Source organism: Pygocentrus nattereri, chromosome 8 (genome assembly GCF_015220715.1).
Source record: "Pygocentrus nattereri isolate fPygNat1 chromosome 8, fPygNat1.pri, whole genome shotgun sequence".
Classification (NCBI taxonomy): Eukaryota; Metazoa; Chordata; class Actinopteri; order Characiformes; family Serrasalmidae; genus Pygocentrus; species Pygocentrus nattereri.
The window spans coordinates 44,432,531-44,456,699 of NC_051218.1; the positions used below are offsets into that span (position 1 = coordinate 44,432,531).

At 39.7% G+C, this 24,169-nt stretch overlaps 1 protein-coding gene across 1 annotated transcript in view; it reads left to right on the forward strand.

The window, feature by feature from the left end:
- The window catches only part of znf185 (zinc finger protein 185 with LIM domain), a 48,218-nt gene that overhangs the window by 11,619 nt on the left and 12,430 nt on the right, over positions 1-24,169 (forward strand). Inside the window, exons 12-32 of the mRNA XM_037540758.1 lie at positions 2,181-2,297; positions 2,564-2,623; positions 4,447-4,548; positions 5,744-5,842; positions 7,579-7,662; positions 8,101-8,193; positions 8,654-8,734; positions 8,894-9,001; positions 10,454-10,543; positions 12,252-12,347; positions 13,654-13,728; positions 13,989-14,084; positions 15,040-15,123; positions 15,455-15,523; positions 15,840-15,902; positions 17,439-17,522; positions 18,657-18,716; positions 19,730-19,804; positions 19,996-20,070; positions 21,645-21,695; positions 21,802-21,837. Of these exons, the coding sequence (XP_037396655.1) occupies positions 2,181-2,297; positions 2,564-2,623; positions 4,447-4,548; positions 5,744-5,842; positions 7,579-7,662; positions 8,101-8,193; positions 8,654-8,734; positions 8,894-9,001; positions 10,454-10,543; positions 12,252-12,347; positions 13,654-13,728; positions 13,989-14,084; positions 15,040-15,123; positions 15,455-15,523; positions 15,840-15,902; positions 17,439-17,522; positions 18,657-18,716; positions 19,730-19,804; positions 19,996-20,070; positions 21,645-21,695; positions 21,802-21,837 (1,698 nt within the window). The remainder of the gene's footprint in view (positions 1-2,180; positions 2,298-2,563; positions 2,624-4,446; positions 4,549-5,743; positions 5,843-7,578; positions 7,663-8,100; positions 8,194-8,653; positions 8,735-8,893; positions 9,002-10,453; positions 10,544-12,251; positions 12,348-13,653; positions 13,729-13,988; positions 14,085-15,039; positions 15,124-15,454; positions 15,524-15,839; positions 15,903-17,438; positions 17,523-18,656; positions 18,717-19,729; positions 19,805-19,995; positions 20,071-21,644; positions 21,696-21,801; positions 21,838-24,169) is intronic.

The following is a 24,169-nucleotide window of genomic DNA, read 5'->3' on the forward strand; positions in this document are numbered from 1 at the left end:
TTTTAAAATGTAGATTTAAATACTATAAGCTCCAGATTTATGCATATATACTGTATTTTAGATGTTTAATTAATATTTCATGTACATGGTATATCTGAAAGTATCGAGACACTCCTTCTAATCAGTAAATTCAAAATACTTTAAGCTGCACCCACTGCTGACACAGGTGTTCAGTTGGCACTCAGCTTGTAAAATCTCCTTAAAAGCATTACCAATAAAATGTGATGCTCTGGAGATGCCAAGTGTCAGGCAGAGAGGAATGAAGCCCCCCAGCACTGGGCTGTGGAGCAGTTCTCTGGAGTGATGAAGCTCCATTCAATAGCTTTAAGATGAGATTTTGTGGTGTTTGAGATCCAAAACTAATCATCCATCAGTAGCTGACCTCTCTAATGCTCTTGTGGTTGATTGCAATCAAATCCTCACAGCAATGTTCTGACATCTAATGTAAAGCCTTGCCAGAAGAGTAGAAGCTGTTACTGCTCTAAAGGGGGCAAACACCTTGATATTACCCTTGATTTCAGAAGAAACACCGTATGAGTTGGTGTCTACAAACTTTTGGACATTGTATTTTAAGAACAACAAGCACATCCGGGGCCGTATTACAGAAAATTCTTACCTTTTTATTTTAACTTAAGATCTGACAGGTCAAGATAAGATTTTTCACCAATTCGTATTACAGAGGCAAATCTTAATTTAGGAATCTTATCTTATCTTACAGCAGCTTTTCTTATCCCAAGTTAGGAAATCTTAACCTATTCGATTCAAGTCAACAATCAATTGTCGTGTCTGTTACCTAGCAACTGACCATATGTGCACAGCAGAAATGTAAACACGTAATCAAGTTAGTAAGCCAGACAGCTAACGTTAGCTATGCTACTGATGTGAAAAAGATCAAACAAAACTGAAGCGCGATAAACTGAAAGTTAATGTTGTATCAGCGTTTCGTGCTGTTTATTAGAGTCACTGCTCCTCAGTTTCAGTCTCCATTTCCCAAACACTTTAGCCGAGTGTGTTAACATTACTCCTAATAAACAGACACACATTCAGCTCCGTCTCCTCGTTATTCACCACCATCGCTGTAATATTTTATATGACGAGTTTTCATCAACAGTAACACACAGAGGTAATAAGAGGGATGGTGGAGGTCGAGTCTGCAGCATCTGGGGCTTTTAAACACTGTTAGAAAAAAACTCACGAGTCAAAGCACCGTTTTCAGTGTAGATGAATGTAGCGTCATTAAGCTAATTATAGTGAACTATGCTGATTATCACTGCATAAATAGAATAGAAACAGACAGTTAAAACAGAAGTTAAGACACTCTGGGTTTTATCTTGAAGATTTAGGAAAATATTTAGGATATTTTGGCAACTTAAGATGTTTCTGTAAAACAATTAAAAAATTAAAAGACTTAAGTACAAGTACACTGTTCTGTAGTGGCTTCTGTCCTAAACTCAGTCTTAACTCAAGTTGCCATGACAACAAACCAGATCTCAGACTTAAGAATTTTCTGTAATGTGAATTAAATGTATTATATCGCCATTCTAGCTATACAGCTCTCTAGCATCAGAGTCATTTGAGAATCGTCTACAGCTCTATAGTTTATCATTCTGCACAAGTCTTAAATCCTTCCTACAGTTTATTTAAAATCTGGGATTTTGAATTGACTCGCAGGGCTGATGCTTTAGAATTGATTTGTACAGTAAGGGCCAAATGTCAGATCACATTAAAAATCTGTTTTGTTTTTTTTATTTAAACCAGGAAATAAAAGACAGAAAGTTTTAGAATTTTGAAAGTTCAGTTGGTTCAAAGTTGTGGCCATGTTAAGGTTTTTTGAGTCTCATGTTCTGAAGATTCTCAGTTACATTTGATCTGTCCATTAGAGGCTTGTTGTATACGCTGGTGATCTCAGACTTTTGGACCCCACTGTATGTGGCTGCTGTCCGAACAACCTTGTATCTCCATTTTTGTCATTTTTCAGTTTTTGACATAATGTGAAAATACCTATTGGCCTTCACATTGTTTGTAAATTTCATGAAAAATGCAACAATAGAAATGGCCCAAAATGACCTGGAAAAAACTCTCGTTCCATTGACTTACATAAAAAGTAAAGCAGGTTTTTTCCTTCTCCTGTAAAGTTACCATTTTGTATGTTCACAACTGTTGCTTGTGTTATCCTACAGTGCGGAGATGAGTGTGGATGGGCTGGCACTTCCAGTTGCTCCACTCCAAAAGAAAGTGCCATCTGCAACACCTGAACCAACACCTAGAACCAATGCAGAGCCCACTCCAAAAAAAAGGTTCATTGTTTTAACCTAGCTTTAGATCAGGAATAGATTTTAGGAAGAGATACCATGTAAAACTGGACTTTCAAGGTAGATATTTCTAGTAAAATGACCAAACAATGTATTTAGATCCACATCATAGATATTGTCATTTTATCATTTTAATTTGCATTGTGCTTCCATAAGCAGAATCAATTCATTCATTTAAAAATTAGCATTACTCAATGAATAAAGGCTTCGGTTTGTTAAACTTATTGTTTTTTTCTTCTTTTTTTATACAGCGGTAATGCCCTTGATGCCCTCTCTGACACTCTGATGTCTTCCACCCCAGCACCCACCAGGTACCAAAGTACTTCTGGATCTTTTTTTCATTATACACAACAGACCAAACATAGTGAGGATTAATATGTATAAATGAAACAAGAAACAAAACAGTGCAGGGAAAGTACAAATAAGCCCAAAGTACTTTCCCAATTGAATTACCCAGCATTTAGATGCTTTTTCTGCTTAAACAGAAAGAAATGTGAAACAATAATAATAAAATCTTGAAATCACTGAAATGGTGCCTGTATAGAAAAATAATTGTGTTTACTTTAATAAAATTTAGGCCAAATCCCATTTTTTATTTTTACCCCTACCCCTTGTTTTCGAGTGTCACTCTAACCCCTTGGACCTGAGTTGGGCAGTCCCAATCCCAATATAAGGCTATTACACCTTTACATAATAATTCCACAGACAGAAATATTACTCTTAAAGGCCCAGTCCCATTTCTTATTTTTACCCACTAACCCCTTGTTTTTGAGGGTCATTCTGAGTTACAAGCAGTGGTGGTTGAGATCTTCCCTCTGAAATGAGACCCTCTAATAAAAGAGCATCACTTCATTAACAGCTACCAGCGCCGCTCTGTAGGCGACCCTGCCCGTCTGCAGGGACAGCAGAGGAGGGGAAAGTTCAGCTCCTCACTGCTGGGCTTTAGATACATTTAGGGATCATACGCCTTCAAAGAGGGGGGCAGTTATTTATCATCACCCCCCCTAATTCTTCAGTGATATGAAGCTGAAGTCAGGGATTCTCCAGATTCTTGCTCAAACTTTCTTGTTTCACCTTAAATAATGTAGCAGTTACATTCTGGCGCTTCATGTGTCAGAACTGCTGGACTATTTAAGGTGGAACGGCAAAGTTAGCTATCTAGCTACTGAGACATTAGCATGCTATTAGCAATTTTTTATGCTTGTTATGATGAAAACGACCAAAGTAATCTGAAACACTGGTAAACTAATATAAAATTATGTAATATAAAAATATGGTTATCGTAATTTTTAATAGAGAAAATTCCCACATTTGTGGGTTTCTTTGGTCTCTTGTTCTCCAATTCGCTGCTTTTTCTTTCTTTCCTCATATCTTGCTGTTTGGAGTCTCTGAAAAACCTCCGTTTGGAGGGTCATGTAGCCCCAACACTTCACCCCACCCCTCCATCTCATGAACACTTCACCCCACCCCTCCATCTCATGAACACTTCACCCCACCCCTCCATCTCAACAAGAATCAGGACACCTTACCCCTAGATGTGAACGCACAAAACAGAGGGCTAAGGGCTGAGTGGTAGGGACGCGGAGTGAAATGGGATTGGGCCTTACTCTCAGCTCATTTTGGACCATTTCTATTGGTCTGTTCGTCATGAAATTTTCCCATCACGTAAAAGGCAACTAGTGTAAAAAGAAAACAAAAGAGATAAAAGATTTTGCCATGACGATGATGATCTGAGTGCAGAGATGCTGTTCTAGGACATTGTTTTGTGAGCATAAAGGAAGAAAGAAGAAGCATTTGATGCTGTATCTGCCCTCTTGTTCCAAAACTCTTTATGCATGCAGACCCAGGTTTATTTCTCTGAATCACAGAGTCTAGCCCTGCACCTCTCTCTCTCTCTCTCTCTCTCTCTCTCTCTTTCATTCCTCCTCCTCTGTGATGAGACTTTTATAGAGCTCTTTTTTCCTGCAGAACCTCTGACTGCATGATAATACCAAAACCAGTGTGAGAGACGATCATAAGCGTGATCTCCTGGGATGCGCATAAACTGTGTCCCATCATTTCTTCCTCTCAGATCCCTGAGATGTCACAGTCGTTCATATCTTATTTTCTGTGCTTATCTTTCTCTTTCCCCCAGTGTCTCCAAGCCGGTTGCTGAAGTCATTCCACCTGCTCCAGAGGCAAAAAAAGCCCCATCCACAGCCCCCGAACCCAAAACGGAGCCCACTCCTAAACCAAGGTTTGTTGTTTTTTCTTATTTTACAGTAAGAACATTGATTAAAGTCATAAATAATCCCAATATAAGGCTATTACACCTTTACATAATAATTCCACAGACAGAAATATTACTCTTAAAGGCCCAGTCCCATTTCTTATTTTTACCCACTAACCCCTTGTTTTTGAGGGTCATTCTGAGTTACAAGCAGTGGTGGTTGAGATCTTCCCTCTGAAATGAGACCCTCAAATAAAAACAGCATCACTTCATTATCAGCTACTGGCGCCGCTCTGTAGGCGACCCTGCCCGTCTGCAGGGACAGCAGAGGAGGGGAAAGTTCAGCTCCTCACTGCTGGGCTTTAGTCACATTTAGGGCCTTCAAAGAGGGGGGGGGCAATTATTGATTATCACCCCCCTAATTCTTCAGTGATATGAAGCCGAAGTCAGATATTCCCGTTCCACCTTGGCGCTTCAGGTGTTGGTACTGCTGGACTATTTAAGGTGGAGCGGAAAATTTTACTACCTAGTTACCAAGACAACAGCATGTATTAGCGTTTATTTTATGCCTGTTATGAGGAAAAAGGCCATGATGCACTGAAATGACATTAAACTACGATAAAACTGTGGTTACTGTGATTTTTAACTGGGAAAATGTTCACATTTTTTGGTTTCTTTGGTTGTTTTGCACCATCTTGCCAGTTTTCCTTTTCTTTTTGTCATAACACTCTGCTTGGTTTATCTGTGCCTCAGAAAAGCCTCAGTTTGGGGGACCATGTAGCCCCAACACTTCGCTCTACCCCTCTATCTCAACAACAATCGGGACACCCTACCCCTAGATGTGAACGTGCAAAATGGAGGGTTAGGGCTAAGTGGTAGGGGCGAGGGGTGAATGAGGCCGAACTGAAAACGATAAACATCAGGCTCTGAGACGTTCGCTACGATCACTGCCAGTTATATTTCCATCTAGGGTCTGTTTTTTTATAGATAGCTATACATTATAACATTATATAGTTTCAGAAACACCTAAACACCTAAAGTCTGTTTTAGATTACTTAACAACTTATTGGCTGCATCATATTTGTCCCAGTGCAAAACTAAAACAGCAAACACTGAGCACAAAACATACTGTGTTGGGTAATTTAGACTTTTGGCTGAATGATCACTTTAATCTCGCGAGCACCACGTCTCATTTTCTGGAGTAATGTCTTTTCTTCTTCAGTGCCACTGAGCCAGTCACTCCAGCTGTCCCTGTCGCAAAGGAAGCCCCATCCACAGCACCTGAACCTAAACCCAAAGCAGAGCCCACTCCTAAAGCCAGGTTTGTTACTTATGATTTATTTTTGATGAGCAGTCTATTTTGAATAAATGTATTCACATCAACAGCCACTTTATTTGAAGCTGTTGGGCAAGGTCCCTTTGTTCCTGTGAAGGCTGATGTCAATGCTACAGCATACTATGGTGGCAGCAGTTTGGGAAAGGCTCTTTCCTGTTGCAGCCTGTGCCGCTGTACAAAAAGCAAAGTCAACAAAAACACCTGTCATGTCTTTGACAAGTTTGCTGTGAACACTTAGGATGAATTGGAACACAAACCAGGCCTTCTTGTTCAGCAGCAGTGCAAATGGTCTTTTGACTCCTTAAAAGCCTTCATGTGAGAGGTGGACGAAGGTCACAAACCATGTACTTGAGTTAAAGTCGAGTCACCCGAGGTAAAATATCACTCCAGTAACAGTAGAAGTTCCTCCCTTTAGACCTCCACTTGAGTAAAAGTACTAAAGTATTTCCCTTCAAATGTACTTAAGTATAAAGTAAAAGTACTAAAGAGTAATTCTGGCTCTGATGTCCTGTTATCATTTTTATAACCAGACTGGCTTCATGAACTCATTTCAGGTGAAAGTCCTCCAGCGTCTCTCTTGGTAAACCAGTCTTTTAATAGAACGTCATTAATTAGTGACGCTGACGTCTATTAAAATGATCAGAAGCACAAAACACTGAAGGTAAACAGTTTCCATCAGGGAGAACCGAGTGGCTCTGAAATCACTTTTTACACACAAGCAAAGTTTCAGTTTCAGATTTATTTACAACTTAGTTCCAAGTTTAAGTTGAATAAAAACTGGCTTTAAACTCAGGATCACAGATGAGCTCCTTTACTATGTTGATCTGTAGGCGTCTGTTCATAAACATAAACCAGCCCAAACTCATTTACTATAAAATGAAATGGTGTTTGTAGAAATTCAGAAAAAAGCCGCGTCAGTCTCGACTGCATATGTGGACATATTTCTATATGAGCTCTATTTACACAAAGTTAGGTTAGTTCATCATTTATGTTGAACAGACTCTCCCAAAGTTTTACGCTGCTGCGCTGACGTTGAACCGCGTGCTGCACTGGGTCGGTATGACCAACAGGTCAAAACCAGCTCTAAACAAAGTGACCGCTGGGCCCTGATTGGTGCTCTGGCTTTGCGCTTCTTTCGTTTTGACATGTGACGTTTTTATACACACAGAAACCAAAAGGGACGACAGATTTCTCAAAATGTAGGAGGAAAAAGTCGGATATTAGACTCTGAAATGTAGTGGAGTGAAAGGAAAAAGTCGCCCAGAACGGAGAAACTTCAGTACAGATACACCAAAAATACTAAAGTACAGAAACTAATTACATTTACTCAGTTACTCAGTTACTGTCCACCACTGAAGACTGGAGGCTATCCTAGCTGCAAATGTCCATGGTTTTGGAATGGGATGGCCAACAAGCTCATATAGGTGCCATGGTTCACATATAGGTGTCCACATACTTTTGGCCTTAGTGTGTGTGAGAGGTAACACAGATTTTTTTTTTACTTTAGGTTGTGTCATGATACTTTGTCGGGGTAAAAAGACATAAGCAACCATGACAGATGAATCCTGTTATGAATGTGTATGTAGGTTTATGACTGCTGTCAGTGAATGTGTCATTTCTGCCTTTCAGTTAAGTGTATTGACATCCTAGGCTGAATGATACCTTATGATAAGTCGTCATGATGAAACATTCTTTCTTTCTGTGCTGCTCTCCTTCCACAGTGTCACAGAGCCAGTCGCTCCACAGAAGGTTCCAGCAGCAACACCAGAGCCACAGCCCAAAGCAGAGCCCACTCCAAAAACCAGGTTCATTACATTTGCTCTATTTAACGCTGTATATTATGGCTGTCAGATATATGAAAAACTCTAATAATATTTATTTACTTCTTTTTTTATTATATCGAACATTTGGCAAAAATGGCAGCTGCTCTTTACCTGCAAACATTTAATGATAAATAGACCATTTAGAAATAGCACAGAACTACATGGAATAAACTTTTATTACACATTAATACCTTCTCTGATAAAGTTAGCATTTTGGAAATATGAGGTTTTGTTACAACAGCAACAATATGATATATGTGATGAAATGATATAGGTAATGTGTAGATAGATTCCCTACACAGTGGTCAAGTTATTTTATGCCACTTAAACAGTCCAGTCAATCAAATGGATAAATGAATCTTTATTAAAATCCTTTATGATGTGGAAGTCAATTAATATTGCTATTTTCTCTTTCCTCAGTGCTGCTACCCCAACTACTCCAGCTGCTCCAGCTACACAGAAAGCCCCAACTGCAGCACCAGAAATCAAACAGGAACCTGTGCCTAAACAAAGGTTTTTGACCAGCTTACTGCACGTATGATGCATGGATGTGTGGATAGTGTATAGGCAGATATATATATATCACTGTTGTCGGAACAAAACCTTGTATCTCCATTTTTGTTGTTTTTCAGTGTGACTTAATTTAAAAGTACCTGTTGTTCTTGACATTGTGTGTAAATTTCTTGATGAATGGACCAAAAGAGACGGCTTAAAATTACTTGGAAAAAATTCTGGTTCCATTGACTTACATTAGAAGTAAAGTAGGTTTTTTCCTTCTCCTGTGAAGTTACCATTTTGGAGATACAAGGTTTTGTTCCGACAACAGCGATATATATATATAAAATTGTGTGTTATTTTTTTATTAGACTTTCTCATTGTATGTGTCAGGTGTATATGCAGTGCTTTGCTCTGCTCTCTTGTGATATGATAGTCACTCTTTTCTCATTTTCTCTGCTGTTTTCTATTTCCTCAGTGTTACTGAACCACTCCCAGCTGCACAGAAAGCCCCATCCACAACGCCAGCACCCAAACAGGAACAAACTCCTAAACAAAGGTTTGTAGCTTTTATTTTCTGCACGATGCATTAAATTCACTAGATTGAAATGTCTACATCATTTCCAAATGAATTATATATATATATAATTTTTACATTTCTGCATCATTTGAGCTCAACAGCTGTACTGCTGTTCATGCTGCTGTCTCTTTCAAACAGTGTTACTGAGCCAAGTGCTCAAGTCCCTCCAGTTGATCCAGTGGCTGCAGAAAAGAAAGCCCCAGCTGCAACACCTGAAGTCATAAAACAGCCCACTCCGAAACCAAGGTGCAGTACAACATCCACTTAATGACTAATATCTACCTTATGCTTCTACCATATACTGCCACTTTGTGAATTTCATATATCTTGCCCAATTTGCCCAATTTTAATTTGATGCCAGCAACACGTTCCCAAAAAGTTGGGACGGGGGCATGTTTACCACTGGAAACTGAGGAGACACTGCTTGTCCATGTCCGATTTCCAAGAAGAATTCCAAATTTTGATTTGTCAGAACACTTTTCCACTTCGCCTCAGTCCATTTCAAACGAGCTCAGGCCCAGAGAAAGTGGCAGTGTTTCTGGATCCTGTTTATATATGGTTTCTTCTTTCCATGTTAGAGTTTTAACTTGCAGTTGTGGATGTGGCACTGGACCACGTTCACAGACCATGGATTTCAGTGTGTTTCTGAGCCCATGCAGTGATTTGCACGACAGAATCATGTCAGTTTTTAGTGCAGTGCCGCCCGAGGGCCCAAAGATCATGACCAGTCAGCATTGATTTTCAGCCTTGTCCCTTGCATGGAAATTTCTCTGGATTCTCTGAGTCTTTGATAAGATTATGCAATATAGATAATGACATCCTGAAGTTCTTTGCTATTTTACCTTGAGAAGTGTTATTCTTGAATTGTTGCACTACTTGCCTGTGCCGTGTTTCACAGAGTGGTGAACCCCTCCTCATCTTTACTACTGAAAGACTCCGCCTCTCTGAGATGCTCTTATTATACCCAGTCATGTTACTGACCTGTTGCCCTCATCCCAACTTTTTTGAAATGTGTTGCTGGCATCAAATTCTAAATGGGCATATATTTTTCAAAAACAATAACATTTCTCAGTTTCAACATTTGTTTTGTTGTCTTCTTACTGTTTTCGGTTAAATATAGGGCTTAAATGATTTGCACAACATTACATTCTATTTTATTTACATTTTGGACACAGGGTTGTAGTATACATTACTAGATTACTAATATTAATAGAAACTATAACGTATATGTTATAGTACTGTGGACTACTTCTATAATGATGAATATTATTGATGAATTAATATTATTATAATACTCCTGTAGTATTGCCTTAAAGTCATCTATGCTACTTAGTATACTATTCTAGTAGTATACTAAACCTGTGTACTATAGTGTGAGACTGATTCCCCACCCACACATAAACCAAGAACAGCTCTGTGTTCAGAAATTGAACGGGGCTAGAAGATGGTTAATGAATGGTCAAGAAATAAGCTAGAGGACACAGAACGTGCATAAACAGGTGGGCTACAGTCTAACTGTATACAAGCAAGGTGGAACTACAAGGTAGAGGTGAGGCTGAAAAAGTGGAACAAAATGATTATATACCCAACATCTCAAGGGCAGTCTTTAGGGACATGTGGAGAACTGTCTACTGTAATGACAGCCCAGTCCCTTGAGACAGTCACCCAGTCTTATTGTCTGCTCTTTTGTCTCCCCAGTGTCACTGAGCCAGTTCCAGCTGCTCCAGTTCAACAAAAAGCCCCGTCCACAACACCAGTACCTAAAGCAGAGCCCACTCCTAAACCAAGGTGCATTATACTTACATCATAATATATGTACATGGTGTGAAGGTATATACACAGGCATTTATTAGAAACACCTTCATTATACTTCCACTTACTGGCCACTTTATCAGTTCTACCAGCTTTCTGCTTCACTACCCATACAAAACAGGTCTATAGTGTTAGTGTAAGCATCTACAGTCATAGGCAAAACTCTGGGCCCCTCTGGTCAGGTCAGGTCAAGTCAAAAAAAGTACACATCATCTACAGAAAACATACTTCTGCACATTTTAAAGCACAAGTAATATTTATCTGCTGAGTTTAACATATTGGGGGAAAAAAGTAAAATATTAAATAGGGACTGAGCAAAATGACCGGCACACTTCGTGTTTTATGTTTTATGTTTTTCCAGTATGTTAAACTCAGCAAATACATAGAAATTGTCCACTCACATTTGAAGAAAAATGCCATGTTTAAGTAAATGCAAGAAAAAGAATCTGTGTCTTGTTGTTAACTCAACATTTTAAAGCAACCCAGTAAACACTTTGTTGCCTGCAGAGGATGTGTTGACTTATTTTGACTTACAAAATCAATAAAACATGAAATTTAGCAGGGAGTGTCCATCCTTTTGCATTCAGTTGTGTAAGGTTGCTGTAGAGCTATGAAATACTATGTAATATTCCTGTCCTATATTAATCTAAACTGTTTGTGTAGTATTATATAATATCCTGTAGTACTTGAATTTAATGTAAGATTCTTGCAGGAATCCCGTAGAAATTCATCTACTAGTATTAGTATATAGGTATACAGTTACTTTATCACTGGTCACTTTCTGACCACAGGCTCTTGAACAGAAGCCCCTACCTTGTACATCCGCTCAGTGGCCACATTATAAGCTCCACATACCTTAGACCGTCTGTGGTAAGCCACTACTATATTCATCATTGGTCAGTTTCTGAGCACAGGACTGCTGTTGACCAGATATTATTCAGCTGGTGGACCATTCTCAGCACAGCAGAGACACTGACATGGTAGTGTGGGTAAGTCAGTGCTTTTGAGAGTGACGTCTAGAACGTGGGGTAGAGTGGGTCTACCAAAAAATATCCACCAAGAGCTGCTTTGTGGTCCAAAACTAACCACTGATGAATGGATAGGGAACAAAACTGGGCATTAACAGATTGGCTGCAGTCTCTAACTGTGCACCAGCAAGGTGGAGATGCAAGGAAGGGGTTTCTAATAAAGTGGCCTGTGAATTCATTATTTTTCAGTGCGCTGCTGTCAGATCAAAAGCTCGTATCTCTAAAATGTTATTGTTTTTTCTACCTTTTGAATCCCCCGGCTGCCCTTGGTGATGAACTGAGCAATAGAATAGGTCCAAATTGACTTGGAATAAAATCCTGGTACATGAACGTACTTTTAAGTGTCCTTCCCTCTCCTGTGAAGGAGAGGAGATACAAGCATTTGTTACCACACTGACAAAAATGGATTTAGTAGTCTGTGTTACAGCAAGCACAGATCAAGAGCTCCTCCAATGCTGGTGCCCCAAGCCTGCATTCCGCTTTTGCTTTCAATCTCCATTTTCTCTCCTTCTGCCTTACAACCCTTGCATTATCATTAACGCAATGTTGGTATCATAATAGCTTGAGATCGAAGTGCAATCTCTCGGGACATGTAACCCCAGGCCCCCTTAATATAGTCGTCCATTTCTTACTTCCTCTGCTCTCTGTTTCCTCAGTGTCACTGAGCCGGTTCCAGCTCCTCCAGTTGCACAGAAAGCCCCGTCCACAACACCAGAACCCAAACCCAAAACAGAGCCTGCTCCGAAACCAAGGTTTGTTCTATTTACCTTACTTTACAGCACTAACCTAATGTCTGTTGTCCAATTTTTGTGTTATTTTATTTACACCATTTCACAATGTCAGCTGCCCTTTATATAGTGTGATCATTCTGTGAAGAAGGGACCAATAGAAATGCTCCAAAATTCTCATTACATTAACGCATTTTCCCTTCTCCTCTATACATACTGTTACCAGACATACGGGACTTTATGACAGTGGTGATATTCAGTGAGGTCAGCTACTTTAAGGTGCACCCATTGCTGGCACAGACTTTTAATTGTGCACACAGTTTGTATAATCTCCATAGAAAAGCGTTGCCAATAGAATGAGATGCCCTGGAGCAGCTTTACATGAGTCAAAGGTAACCATACCTAATGCCAAGCATCAGCTAGAGGGGTATAAAGCCTCCAAGCACCGGGCTGTGGAGCTGTGGAACTGTGGAACTGAACTTCATTGCAATAATTGATCTCCATTCAACACCTTTGGATGAGTTGGAGTGACGTTTGTGATCCAGAACTAACAGATCCCAGCTCTTTGAAAACTGTGGAAGAGTCCATCAGCCCTGTGCCTCATTAATTCCAAGCTCAAACTCTTGTACACCAATTAGCCAGTTTATTAGGTACACTAATAAATGTATGTCCAGAAGTATCTAGGCATTTCCTAATAAGTGAACTCAGCTGCTCGAGGCTCTTCTACACAAGCACAGTCAGCTTCTATAATCTCTCTATAAGAAGAATGGGACAATGGGACACTCTGGAGCAGCCACACCTGAGCCAAGGTCACCGTACCCAATGGCAAGCGTTGATTAAGCTCCATCCGAATCCTGTGGGATCAGTTGAAGTGATGTTTTTCATCCAGAACTAATCGTCCAACATCAGCACCTGACCTCGCTAATGCTTATGTGACTGGATGCAATCAAATTCTCACAGCAATGTCCTAAGATCTAGTGTAAAGACCACCCAGAGGAGTAGATGCTGGTACTTCAGGAAAAGGGGAAAAACTCCCTATAAATACCCTTGATTTCAGCTAGATGTCTAGAGACTTTTGGGCATGTAGTGTTAAATGAGAAACCTGAATCTATGCAGGGTGTCAGAGCTGGACGCAGGTACCAACGGCAGAAATAGCGTTCATATATGACCTTGTGTGGTAGACGTCTTTCTTATAACGCTCATATAATTATAGAATATGTATAGGAGCTCTTTGGTTTAGCAAAATCACACCAGCATACAATGTACCTGTAATTATTTTTTTAATTGATTTAAAAATAAATTTATTTCTTGCACTGTTCTCTTTCCTCAGTGTCACAGAGCCGGTTCCAGCCCCGTCCACAACACCAGAACCCAAACCCAAAACAGAGCCTGCTCCTAAACCAAGGTTTATTACATTTCCCTTATTTTGCATATGCAAGTTTGTGTATTTGTAGTTTGGGTAGATACAGAGGAATTTATTATTCTTAATAACAAGAACAATAACAATCATGACAGCAGCAAAAATGATATACTATGGCTATTTGTAGAATACCACTAATAAGCAGACATAATAATTTTGCCACTGGATTAAGATATAAAAATGTCCCATTATTAGAGCTGTAGCTCTGCATTTCTTATTATTTGCCATGTTCTCTGTTTCCTCAGCGTCACTGAGCCGGTTCCAGCTGCTCCAGCAGCACTGAAAACCCCATCCACTACACCAGAACCCAAACCCAAAACAGAACCCACTCCAAAAAAAAGGTTTATTATATTTACCTTATTTTAATCTGATATTTCATATGCACAGGCTGTATTCTTCTGTTTTTTTCTTCTTATTATTTTTGTAGTGTAAAACTATTCAATTCACATAATCGCTCAAGATAAAAATAGAACAACACAGTGTTAAAAATCAGGCCAGCTCAACTCAAAATGATAGAGTCACTGATTTCATTGCTTTTCTTGAGTTGACTCAACTTGAGGACACACAGCTCAAACTTCTTAGTTGAGTCAAAAGTTCTCTTCATTTTTTAGTTTGGTAAATAAAATAAACTTCTCTTTTATACTCAACTTCTCCACCAGCCAGGACTCTTTCCATCACACAGTCCTACCAGGCAGCTTTTCCTCTTGTGTACGCAGTTAAGGATAGTTGTGGCATCACTGGGGCTCAAACTCACAACCTCCTGTTGGGGTGACGGCTTAGTCCACTGCAGCACTCAGGAACACTTGAAGCAGCTCTGATTTAGTGTCTACAAGTGTTTAGTACACTGGGCAAGATATCCGTAGTTTTAACTTTAAAGCCTGCCGATCTCGTGTGGTGAGACTGTCTAATGATTCATCCCAACATCAGGAGGCTGTGAGTTTGAATCCCAGCAGTGCCACAGCTGTCCATATCTGGAAGCCCAAGAGGAAAATATGCCAGATGGGACTGTGTGATAGAAGGAGCGCCAGCTAGTGGGGAAACTGAGTAAAAGCACAAGTTCAGTTTTGTTTATCTAACTGGGATGCAGAGTCAGAAACAGTAGCTGGGAGAATTTTTGACTCAACTAAGAAGTTGGAGTTGTGTGAACTGAAGAAAAGCCATGTAATCAGTTACTTGATCATTTTAAGTTGAGCTGACCTCTCATTTTTACAGTGCGTAGTGCTTTTGGCTCCCATTGGCAATAGATATTACAGCAGTGGGCCTGCATTACTTGCTTTCTGTGCCTTATCTCCTCAGTGTTGCTGAGCCAGTTCCAGCTGCACCAGTCCCACTCACAACACCAGAACCCAAACCCAAAACAGAGCCAACTCCTAAAGCAAGGTTTGATATATATTTACTATAGTTTAGATGCGTGGCTGAATGTACTGTAGATATTAATTGAATATCTCTATGTATGCAATCTCAATTTATTAAGCTTATAAATCAAATGATCTGTAGAAAAAAGGGATGTATATTCACACATGAATAAAATGTATTACATTTAGTCTGTTTTCTTTCTGCTTTTGGCAGTAATCGTGTTTCAATTAATGTGTTTTATTAATACAGAAAATTATGGCCCACATTTGAATCCACTAATACAATCATATCAAAAGCCCATCTGAAGCATTTTTCCTCATCTTTATTTTCCACGTGGCTGCCTCTCTCTCCTCAGGGTTGACCCTAAGCTGGTCAAGAAGACCAACGACTTGAACGATGATGATCTGCTGGGGCTGACTCAGAGGTCAGTGTCACACATGAGAGGCTGTGCTGAGCAAGTCATGCCCGCATTCATGTTAGTGCTTACTGTTTCATACTCAGCCACAACAACGTTCTGATGTTAAATGAGCCAGAAGTGGCCAGAGGAGGGCACTAGAGCTCTGTCAGTGGCAGCGATTCCAAAAGAGTCGAGTGGTACTTGGCTGCAGCGCCGTTTCAAAGAAAGCTGCAGAGATACTACCTCCTTCATAGTTGTCTCGAGTCATGATGTTTGAACGTTTGTTCTCTGTTTCACACACAGTTAACACGCATGCCTTTCTCCCCCCCGTCAACCCTTACAGTGCCCCTCAGAAGCCAGTGAACCCCGTCCCCACCACCACAGACCTGCTGTCAGGAGCTGACAGGTGAGAGAGGGTATGCAGCATGAAAGTGGGGGGTGGTTGAAAATAGCTCTCACTGCGTCTCCTGTGGAGCTTTCGTGTGAATTCCGTGGGAGGACGTTATGGATAACAAGCCGAGCAGGATTTGGAAGTGATCTGTGGATGCCATTGGTTACGCCTACACAGTGGTGCAGTGTAGTCTGAAGTAATGGGAATACAGTCACTAGTTGTTGGAAAGACTACCCATGTCAGCACTTAGTAATGCAGCTAAAACACTTAATATCTAATGTAAGGGCCAGCTGGGGCAAGACACCAAGAAATATAATAATATAATATAATAGTCTGTATACAGACTCCTTTTAACGGTCTTCTCAGGCACTTAAAATGGGAGAATGTGTCATTTCTGCAGTGAAATCCCCCAAAAAATGGATCATTTGGAATCAGTTGGTGGAAGATACATGTGTAGACATTATGCATCCAGAATGATGATTAAAGCTGAAGATGATTTTCAAATGACTGAGGACATTGAAAATAAAGATATATTAAAGCGATTGTCCAGATTTCTTTGAAAAACTGAAAGCAATAAATAAATAGACATATTGAGCAATACAAACAAACCAGTCCAGTATAATAAATATAATACCAGCTGCAATAATACAGTAATGCTCCTAGGAAAACAACAAAAACAGAGAGCCAGCACAGAGAATGTGGAGGTTGCCAGAGTTTTCATTCAGAAGCAGTTTGGACTGTATTTGTTATGGTTTTATTGAGAATGTCTGATAATGTAAAGACACATTAATTATATAAAGATGTACATATGTAGTTATTGAGGCATCTGTGTAATTTTCTGTTCAGTATGAATTCTGCCTTTTTCCCTGATGCTAAAAAAATGAACTTATTTAAAATGTATAACTAAAAGGTTTCTATTTTGGAGATACATGTTTATTTTTGGATTTTGGATATTTTTGGCCATTTTTAGTATTAAATATACATTCTGTTTCAGTAATCAATCAAAAATGAATATTTCTATGTATAAATATGCAGTTATAGGTATAAATCTATATGCCCCACATATAGATATGTGGGGCAGTCGTGGGCTGGAGGTTAGGGAACCAGCCTCATGACTGGAAGGTTGCCGGTTCGATCCCCAGAGCCGACAGCACATGACTGAGGTGTCCTTGAGCAAGACACCTAACCCCCAACTGCTCCCCGGGTGCTGCGGATAGGGCTGCCCACCGCTCCGGGCAAGTGTGCTCACTGCCCCCTAGTGTGTGTATGTGCTCACTAGTGTGTATGTGGTGTTTCACTTCACTGATGGGTTAAATGTGGAGGTGGAATTTCCCTGTTGTGGGACTAATAAGGGTCACTTAATCTTAATAAATCATTCGATATCAATATTTTATGTAAAGAGCGGTTCTATGTATAAATCAGATATATCAGTACTTGATTACTGAACCACACCTCCCACACCTGCCACTCTCACTGTAGTTAGTTGTAAAATTGACTGAATTGTCAATACGTCAGACAGTTTGATGAGGCCAGTTTGTGCTTCTCCTCCAGCTCTCTGCCCAAGACTGAGAAGACCAAGAAATCTCTGGACCTGCTTGCGGACGACGTCATCCCCTTTAATACCAATCCTGACAAGTGAGGTTCTTTGTTTCTTAAAGTATCAGTACGTTAGTTAATGTACTTGTCGTCTCATTTGCTGAATGTATATGAGTCATTTTATGGAAACGTCCACTTTTGTGCCCCCAGCGTTTACAGGTATATAACACTTAAACATGTTAGGGTTACAATTTATTTCTGTTTTAACATAAAATAAGGTACTTTAACAATTACACCATCTTGATTATCAATTTAGCAATATTGGTTTTTAAAGCAATTATATAGAATTCCAAGCACTACTGAAGAGCTCGTCCTCACAGTCATGTGTGAAGGCTGAGTGTCATATTTTGAGGTAAAAAACATGTTTTTCTGCAGTTTTACCTACAATAATCTATACATGACTATAAAATATAGGAATTAAATGACAAAGAAAAAAAAACACCAAATAAATATTATGTAATTATATAATGAAAGGTGTGGTCCCCAGGAGTCGTGTCACGATGCGTAACAAAAATCTTTTATTTTGAAATAAAAGTCACGCCGATGACGTCACTCGACTTCCTTTTACCTGTTTTCTGAGGATCTATGAAGAAAAGCTCATGGTGAGCCCACCGTGTCTTTCAGTTCTCAGAGATGTTCTCGTTCAGCTCATGATCTCATATGAAGCTTTTAGCTGACGTCACTGGTGTGATCGAATTTTTATTAATCGGTAATTGTGAAAAAATAGAAAACAGATGGATTAAATTCCATATTTTAGTGGACGTTCCATGATGGACAGCGTGTGGTTTGATGCTCTTTTTTGTAAAATGTATTTTTCCTTAAAAACGTCTCTGGTGTTTCCTTTATTATGTGTAACACCAGTGACGATCGGTAACACCAGTGACTCCTATGGACAGATTAAAAAAAACTGGACGTTTGTGTAGAATGACCCATATAACAGACAGTAAAAGGAACACTTAGAAATATAAACATTTCAGTGTTTTATCAGATCAGACAATTTCCTTGATGGGATGTTTTTAAATCTGATAATCTCATTTTAATCTTTTGCTTCACAAAGCACTGATAAAACAACTACGGAGATTGAGACAACACAAACTGTTTATGATATCCCTTTGCTTATGATAAAGATTTTTTTTTGCTTTCTTATCTTTTGATTTACTGTCTCTTCAACAGAAGTTCAACAGAAACGGTCAACATCACAACCACCAAAACTGAGACCATCACACAGAACAGGTACTGTCCTGCACTGTCCTTCATTCATTCCTCTGGAGAAACTTTCCAGGATTCTTCCAGTTGTTTATTAAAGTCCCACTTGAAATCTAATTAAAAGTCAGTTTTTACATCAGTGCAGTCTTAATTCAACATTAATTTTACCTAATTTCGAGCAGAACTCAAAATGCTAGACAGTGCCTGACTAGCAAACACAGATTTAAACAGTTATACACACATAAAATCATCATAAAACATAAAAATGTTTACTTAATTGCAAAAAATGTGACTGTTCTTAAGGTCACATGCTGATTATCAGACTTAGGGATACCGAGACCATCGCAGATGCAGGCTATTGAACTGTGCACTGATGACAAGCTGGATGGTCCGACTCTAGGAATGCATCTTAATCCGCATCATGCAAAGAAGAATCCATATGTCAACACGATCCAGAAATGCTGCCACCTTCTCTGGGCCAAAGCTCATTTCCTCCAGCACCAGGACACGGTGTCTATGGTTTCCAAAAAGAATTTAAATTTTTTATTTATCTGACCACAGAACTGTGTATTTTAATGCGGCTTAAGATGCATTTGTGGATTGCACAGCAAACTGTGTTCACAGACAATGATTTCTGGAAGTGATCCTGAGCCCATGCAGTGATTTCCACTACAGAATCAAGCATGTTTTCAATGCAGTGCTGCCTGAGGGCCAGAAGATCATGAGCATCCAATACACTGAAGCTTGTACAGCAGGAAGGCTAACTATTAAGCTAATGAGTGAATAACAATAGTATGCAAAACGCTTCTGGTGAATGTGTCAAAACGCTCATTCATAATTCATACAATAACCTGAATATGTCATTGCACATTACAATGATGTCATTGTAAGTAGCTTATTGGCAAAAGTTTACTGGGGGTCTGTATCTTACACTAGAAGCGCACATTTCACAAAGGAAAAGCCCCAAACTTGAGGAAAATGTGTGGACTGATAGTGAGCCTTGTGTTGTGATCTCAGCCTGTCACTGTTTGCTCCCTCAGCTCTCTGCCCCAATCACAGAAGACTCAGGAGCCTTTGGACCTGCTTGTGTTTGACCTCCACACCAAAAACGACAAGTGAGCATTTCTCTTAAATGAGCAACTCCTATTGGTGGTCTATAAATACAGTAAAGGGTAAAACTACTGCAAGCAAACCATTTTTACAGATTTAGAACAAAAAAATGACAGACCACATTCATTTATGTATCTGAGTGAAGGTCATGTAATGTCCACCTGCATTATTTCCCTTTCTTTCCTTATCCTTCCAGACCGGACGCTGACAAAACACAGAGCAAATTTGATAGGACCAAAACTGTGACCAGGCCGAAGGAGGAATTACTGAGGTACAGTAACAACACTTCAACTCTGGTTTAATGATATTGTTTTCTTTTTTTTTAAGCAGTACAGTAGAACCAACGCTGGAGAAACAATAGCTTTAACACAGCAACTCCACATCCAGGTGTGCACACCTAACAACTGCTGATGAAGCAACGTAGATTATAGGCCTGATGCAGGATCACGAGTCTAAACCAATCCATCTTTATTGACATTTTAGGTTTAACTTGCAGGGATGTCCTGTATTATTTAGGAAAAGTCTTCACAGTCACTGTTTATCACAAACCCCTAATTTAGAACATCAGGCCTTCAGGAGCATCAGGTGGATCTGATTAGGGAGGCAAGAAAACTCTGCAGGAGCAAAACTGCTGGACACAATTGTTGCTGAAATGTATATTATGATTAATAAATATATCACTGTTATAATGATAGAGTTGCTTCCAAACTGTTGGTCTGGGGCATGCATCTAATAATAAGTAAATAATTAAATAGATACATAAACGAACAAAGAAACACACAAAGAAACACAGTATTATTATTACTATTATTATTATCTGATTCTGACTATTATGAATATTATTATTATTATTACTATTATTGAAAACTGCAGACATTTTGTCAACTGACTTTATTTCTGCTCTATGTTAAGGTATTTTAATATAGTGTACATCTAATAATCATGTGAATTGATAAACAAACAAACAAATAAATAAACAAATGGATCATTTAGTTTCTTAGATGTTTTAAAACTCATTAAAAATTATTGCACTTTTGTCTAGTTTTGGTCTGTAGTGCACATCTCATTCATATATGAATAGATAACATCACTATTATTATTATTATTATTATTATTATTATTATTATTATTAACAATTAAAAACATATTACTATTACAAAGGTATTGTTTCCAAATAATAATAATAAAGGTTTATTTGCTAAATTTGGAAAACACATATGTGAAAAACAAACATAAAATATGGCCTGTGCAAAGTTATGGCGTTTTATATTTATGTTATAGTTTCCCCGATATGTTAAACTCAGCAAATAACTAGATATTGAGCACTAAAATTGAAAGACAACATGTTAAAGCTTGTTACCTTTAAAGAATGTGTCACTTGGCATTTATTTTCATTGAGAAAAACAACGTAGTGTCATTTGAACAAGACCGTTCAAGTTTTTGCAGATGACTGTAAACACTGTCGTTGTCAGAGTCAAACCTTCATGATAAGCCAGTCCAAAACCCTACAGTACAACTTCCACTGAAAGTTCAGAAGGTTTTTTTGTTTCACCTGTACAGTTACTTTTTTGGAGGTGGGTGAGATCTTTCGTTGTGACAGTGATGATATTCTACTTAAAACTTGATGAACTACATCCCCATCACACTCATCACAACAGAGAGAGGCACAGCGCTGTAGTGTTAGACTAGATTGTCCACTAGGGGCAGCAGAGGCCACTCTCTTTCTGCCCACAGCTGAGTGGAGTGGAGCATCTCTATTAACAGTCACATCAGAATTCAATTTGCATAAGACGAAGTGTGTTCTCGCCTCTCGGAGTGAAATCGCTGTGAAATTGTTTTTTTCAGCTCTGCTGATCCATTTGATCCTATTCCGATAGTGAGTGAGTGCACAAAGAGGTAATGATTTGGGCTTAAAGGTGACGATTTCCGAATGTAATGCAATCATCTGTGTACACATCACACCTATTACAAATACAACACCTTCTCTCCCTTTCTCCGGCAGCCCTGTGGAGCTGTTCGATCCTCTACTGTCGGACAGGTACGCAGATGAGTGATGATGTTGGTAATGATGGTGGTGACAGTGATGATGATAATTATTATGGTAATGTGAAAGGTGGGCGGGATGAAGGTATAGATGCTGTCAAAACAGCTCAGTGGTAAATCATTATGATTACTATGCCCATGACATTACTGAGCCTGAGGAAGGAAAAGTCAAGATGGCAATACACATAAACTCAAAGACTATAATGACATTAGAGATGATGAATATTTAGAGGTGAGATCAAGAGAGGCACCACTGGAATGACAATGATGAAAATCACATTGGCATGGTTTGATTTATATGCACCAGTCAGGCATAACATTATGACCACCTCCTTGTTTCTACGCTCATTGTCCACTTTATCAGCTCCACTTACTGTATAGCTGCACTCTGTAGTTCTACAGTTACAGACTGTAGTCCATCTGTTTCTCTGATACTCTGTTACCCTGTTCTTCAGTGGTCAGGACCCCCATGGACCCTCACAGAGCAGGTACTATTTGAGTGGTGGGTCATTCTCAGCACTGCAGTAACACTGACGTGGTGATGGTGTGTTAGTGTGTGTTGTGCTGGTACGAGTGGATTAGACACAGCAGTGCTGCTGGAGTTTTTCAACACTGTGTCCACTCACTGTCCGCTCTATTAGACACTCCCACCTTGTCAGTCCACCTTGTGGATGTGAAGTCAGAGACGACAGCTCATCTGCTGCTGCACAGTTTGTGTTGGTCATCCTCTAGTCCTTCATCAGTGGTCACAGGACGCTGCCCACAGGACGCTGTTGGCTGGGTATTTTTGGTTGGTGGACTATACTCAGTCCAGCAGCGACACTGAGGTGTTTAAAAACTCTAGCAGCACTGCGGTGTCTGATCCACTCAGACCAGCACAACACACACTAACACACCACCACCACGTCAGTGTTACTGCAGTGCTGAGAATGATCCACCACCCAAACAGTACCTGCTCTGTCAGGGTCCATGGGGGTCCTGACCACTGAAGAACAGGGTAACAGAGTATCAGAGAAACAGATGGACTACAGTCTGTAACTGTAGAACTACAAAGTGCAGCTATACAGTAAGTGGAGCTGATAAAATGGACAATGAGTGTAGAAACGAGGAGGTGGTCAGAATGTGATGCCTGACCGGTGTACAAAAGTCTGTCAGCCCTGTGCCTCATTGATTCCAAGCTCAAACTCTATTGTACACCAATTAGCCAGTTTATTATGTCTAGAAGTATCCAGACACTTCCTAATAAGTGAACTCAGCTGCTCGAGGCTCGTCTACACAAGCACAGACAGCTTCTATAATCTCTCTATAAGAAGAAAGCATTGCTAATACAATGGGACACTTGAGAGCAGCCACACCTGAGCCTAAGGTCACTGTACCCAATGGCAAGCGTTGATTAAGCTCCATCCGATACCTGTGGGATGACTTGAAGTGATGTTTTTCATCCAGAACTAATCATCCAACATCAGCACCTGACCTCACTAATGCTCCTGTGACTAAATGCAGTCATATCGTCACAGCAATGTTCTAACATCTAGTGTAAAGCCTTTCCAGAAGAGTAGAAGCTGTTAACTGCAGCAAGTTAACCCAAGCAGTACCTTTAATTTCAGGAGAAGTGCTGGTTGAGCAGATGTCTACAAACTTTTGGACATATTGTGTGCCTTGTTCACACTCATTGGCCATTTTATTGTACTGTTATGAGCCCAACACACATTACCATCAACTGGCCCACTTCCCAAGTACAATCAGATAAGCGGTGGTCCTATAGTGGTCCCTTTCCACTGATAGACAAGGAAGAGGGGGCTGATAAATTATGCAGCAATGGATGAGTTGCTGTCAGTTAGGTGCAAATCGAACAAAGAAGCTGCTGGTATTCTTGGATCACTTAACTGGCCACCCCAGAGTCCAGATACCAACATCACTGAATGTGTCTGGGGTTACTTTGATTGTGGGAAAGCAGAAAGTGCAACCAATGTCTAAGACTGAACTTTGGAGGTGTGGAAAAATATCCCTGCAGATTTCTTTGTAAATCTGAAAGCAAGCCTGAAGAAGAAGAACAGAAACTGTAATGAAGGCAAAGGGTGAACAGACTAAATACTGACAATTTTGGTATTATATTTACGTGTTGAGGCCTGTGTAAGTCCTGTTTTTATCTGACACTAAAATAAGAATAAAATACCTGTTTTGACTGGAAATTAAATATATGAAGGTTGGACTTTTACACAGTACTGCACTTCACTCTCAGAAATAAATTGAGTGAACTGTCTCTGGAGCAGTCCCCCTCTGGTCACTGGGGTGGGACCCTCAAGGCTCCATCTCAGTGCCTTTAG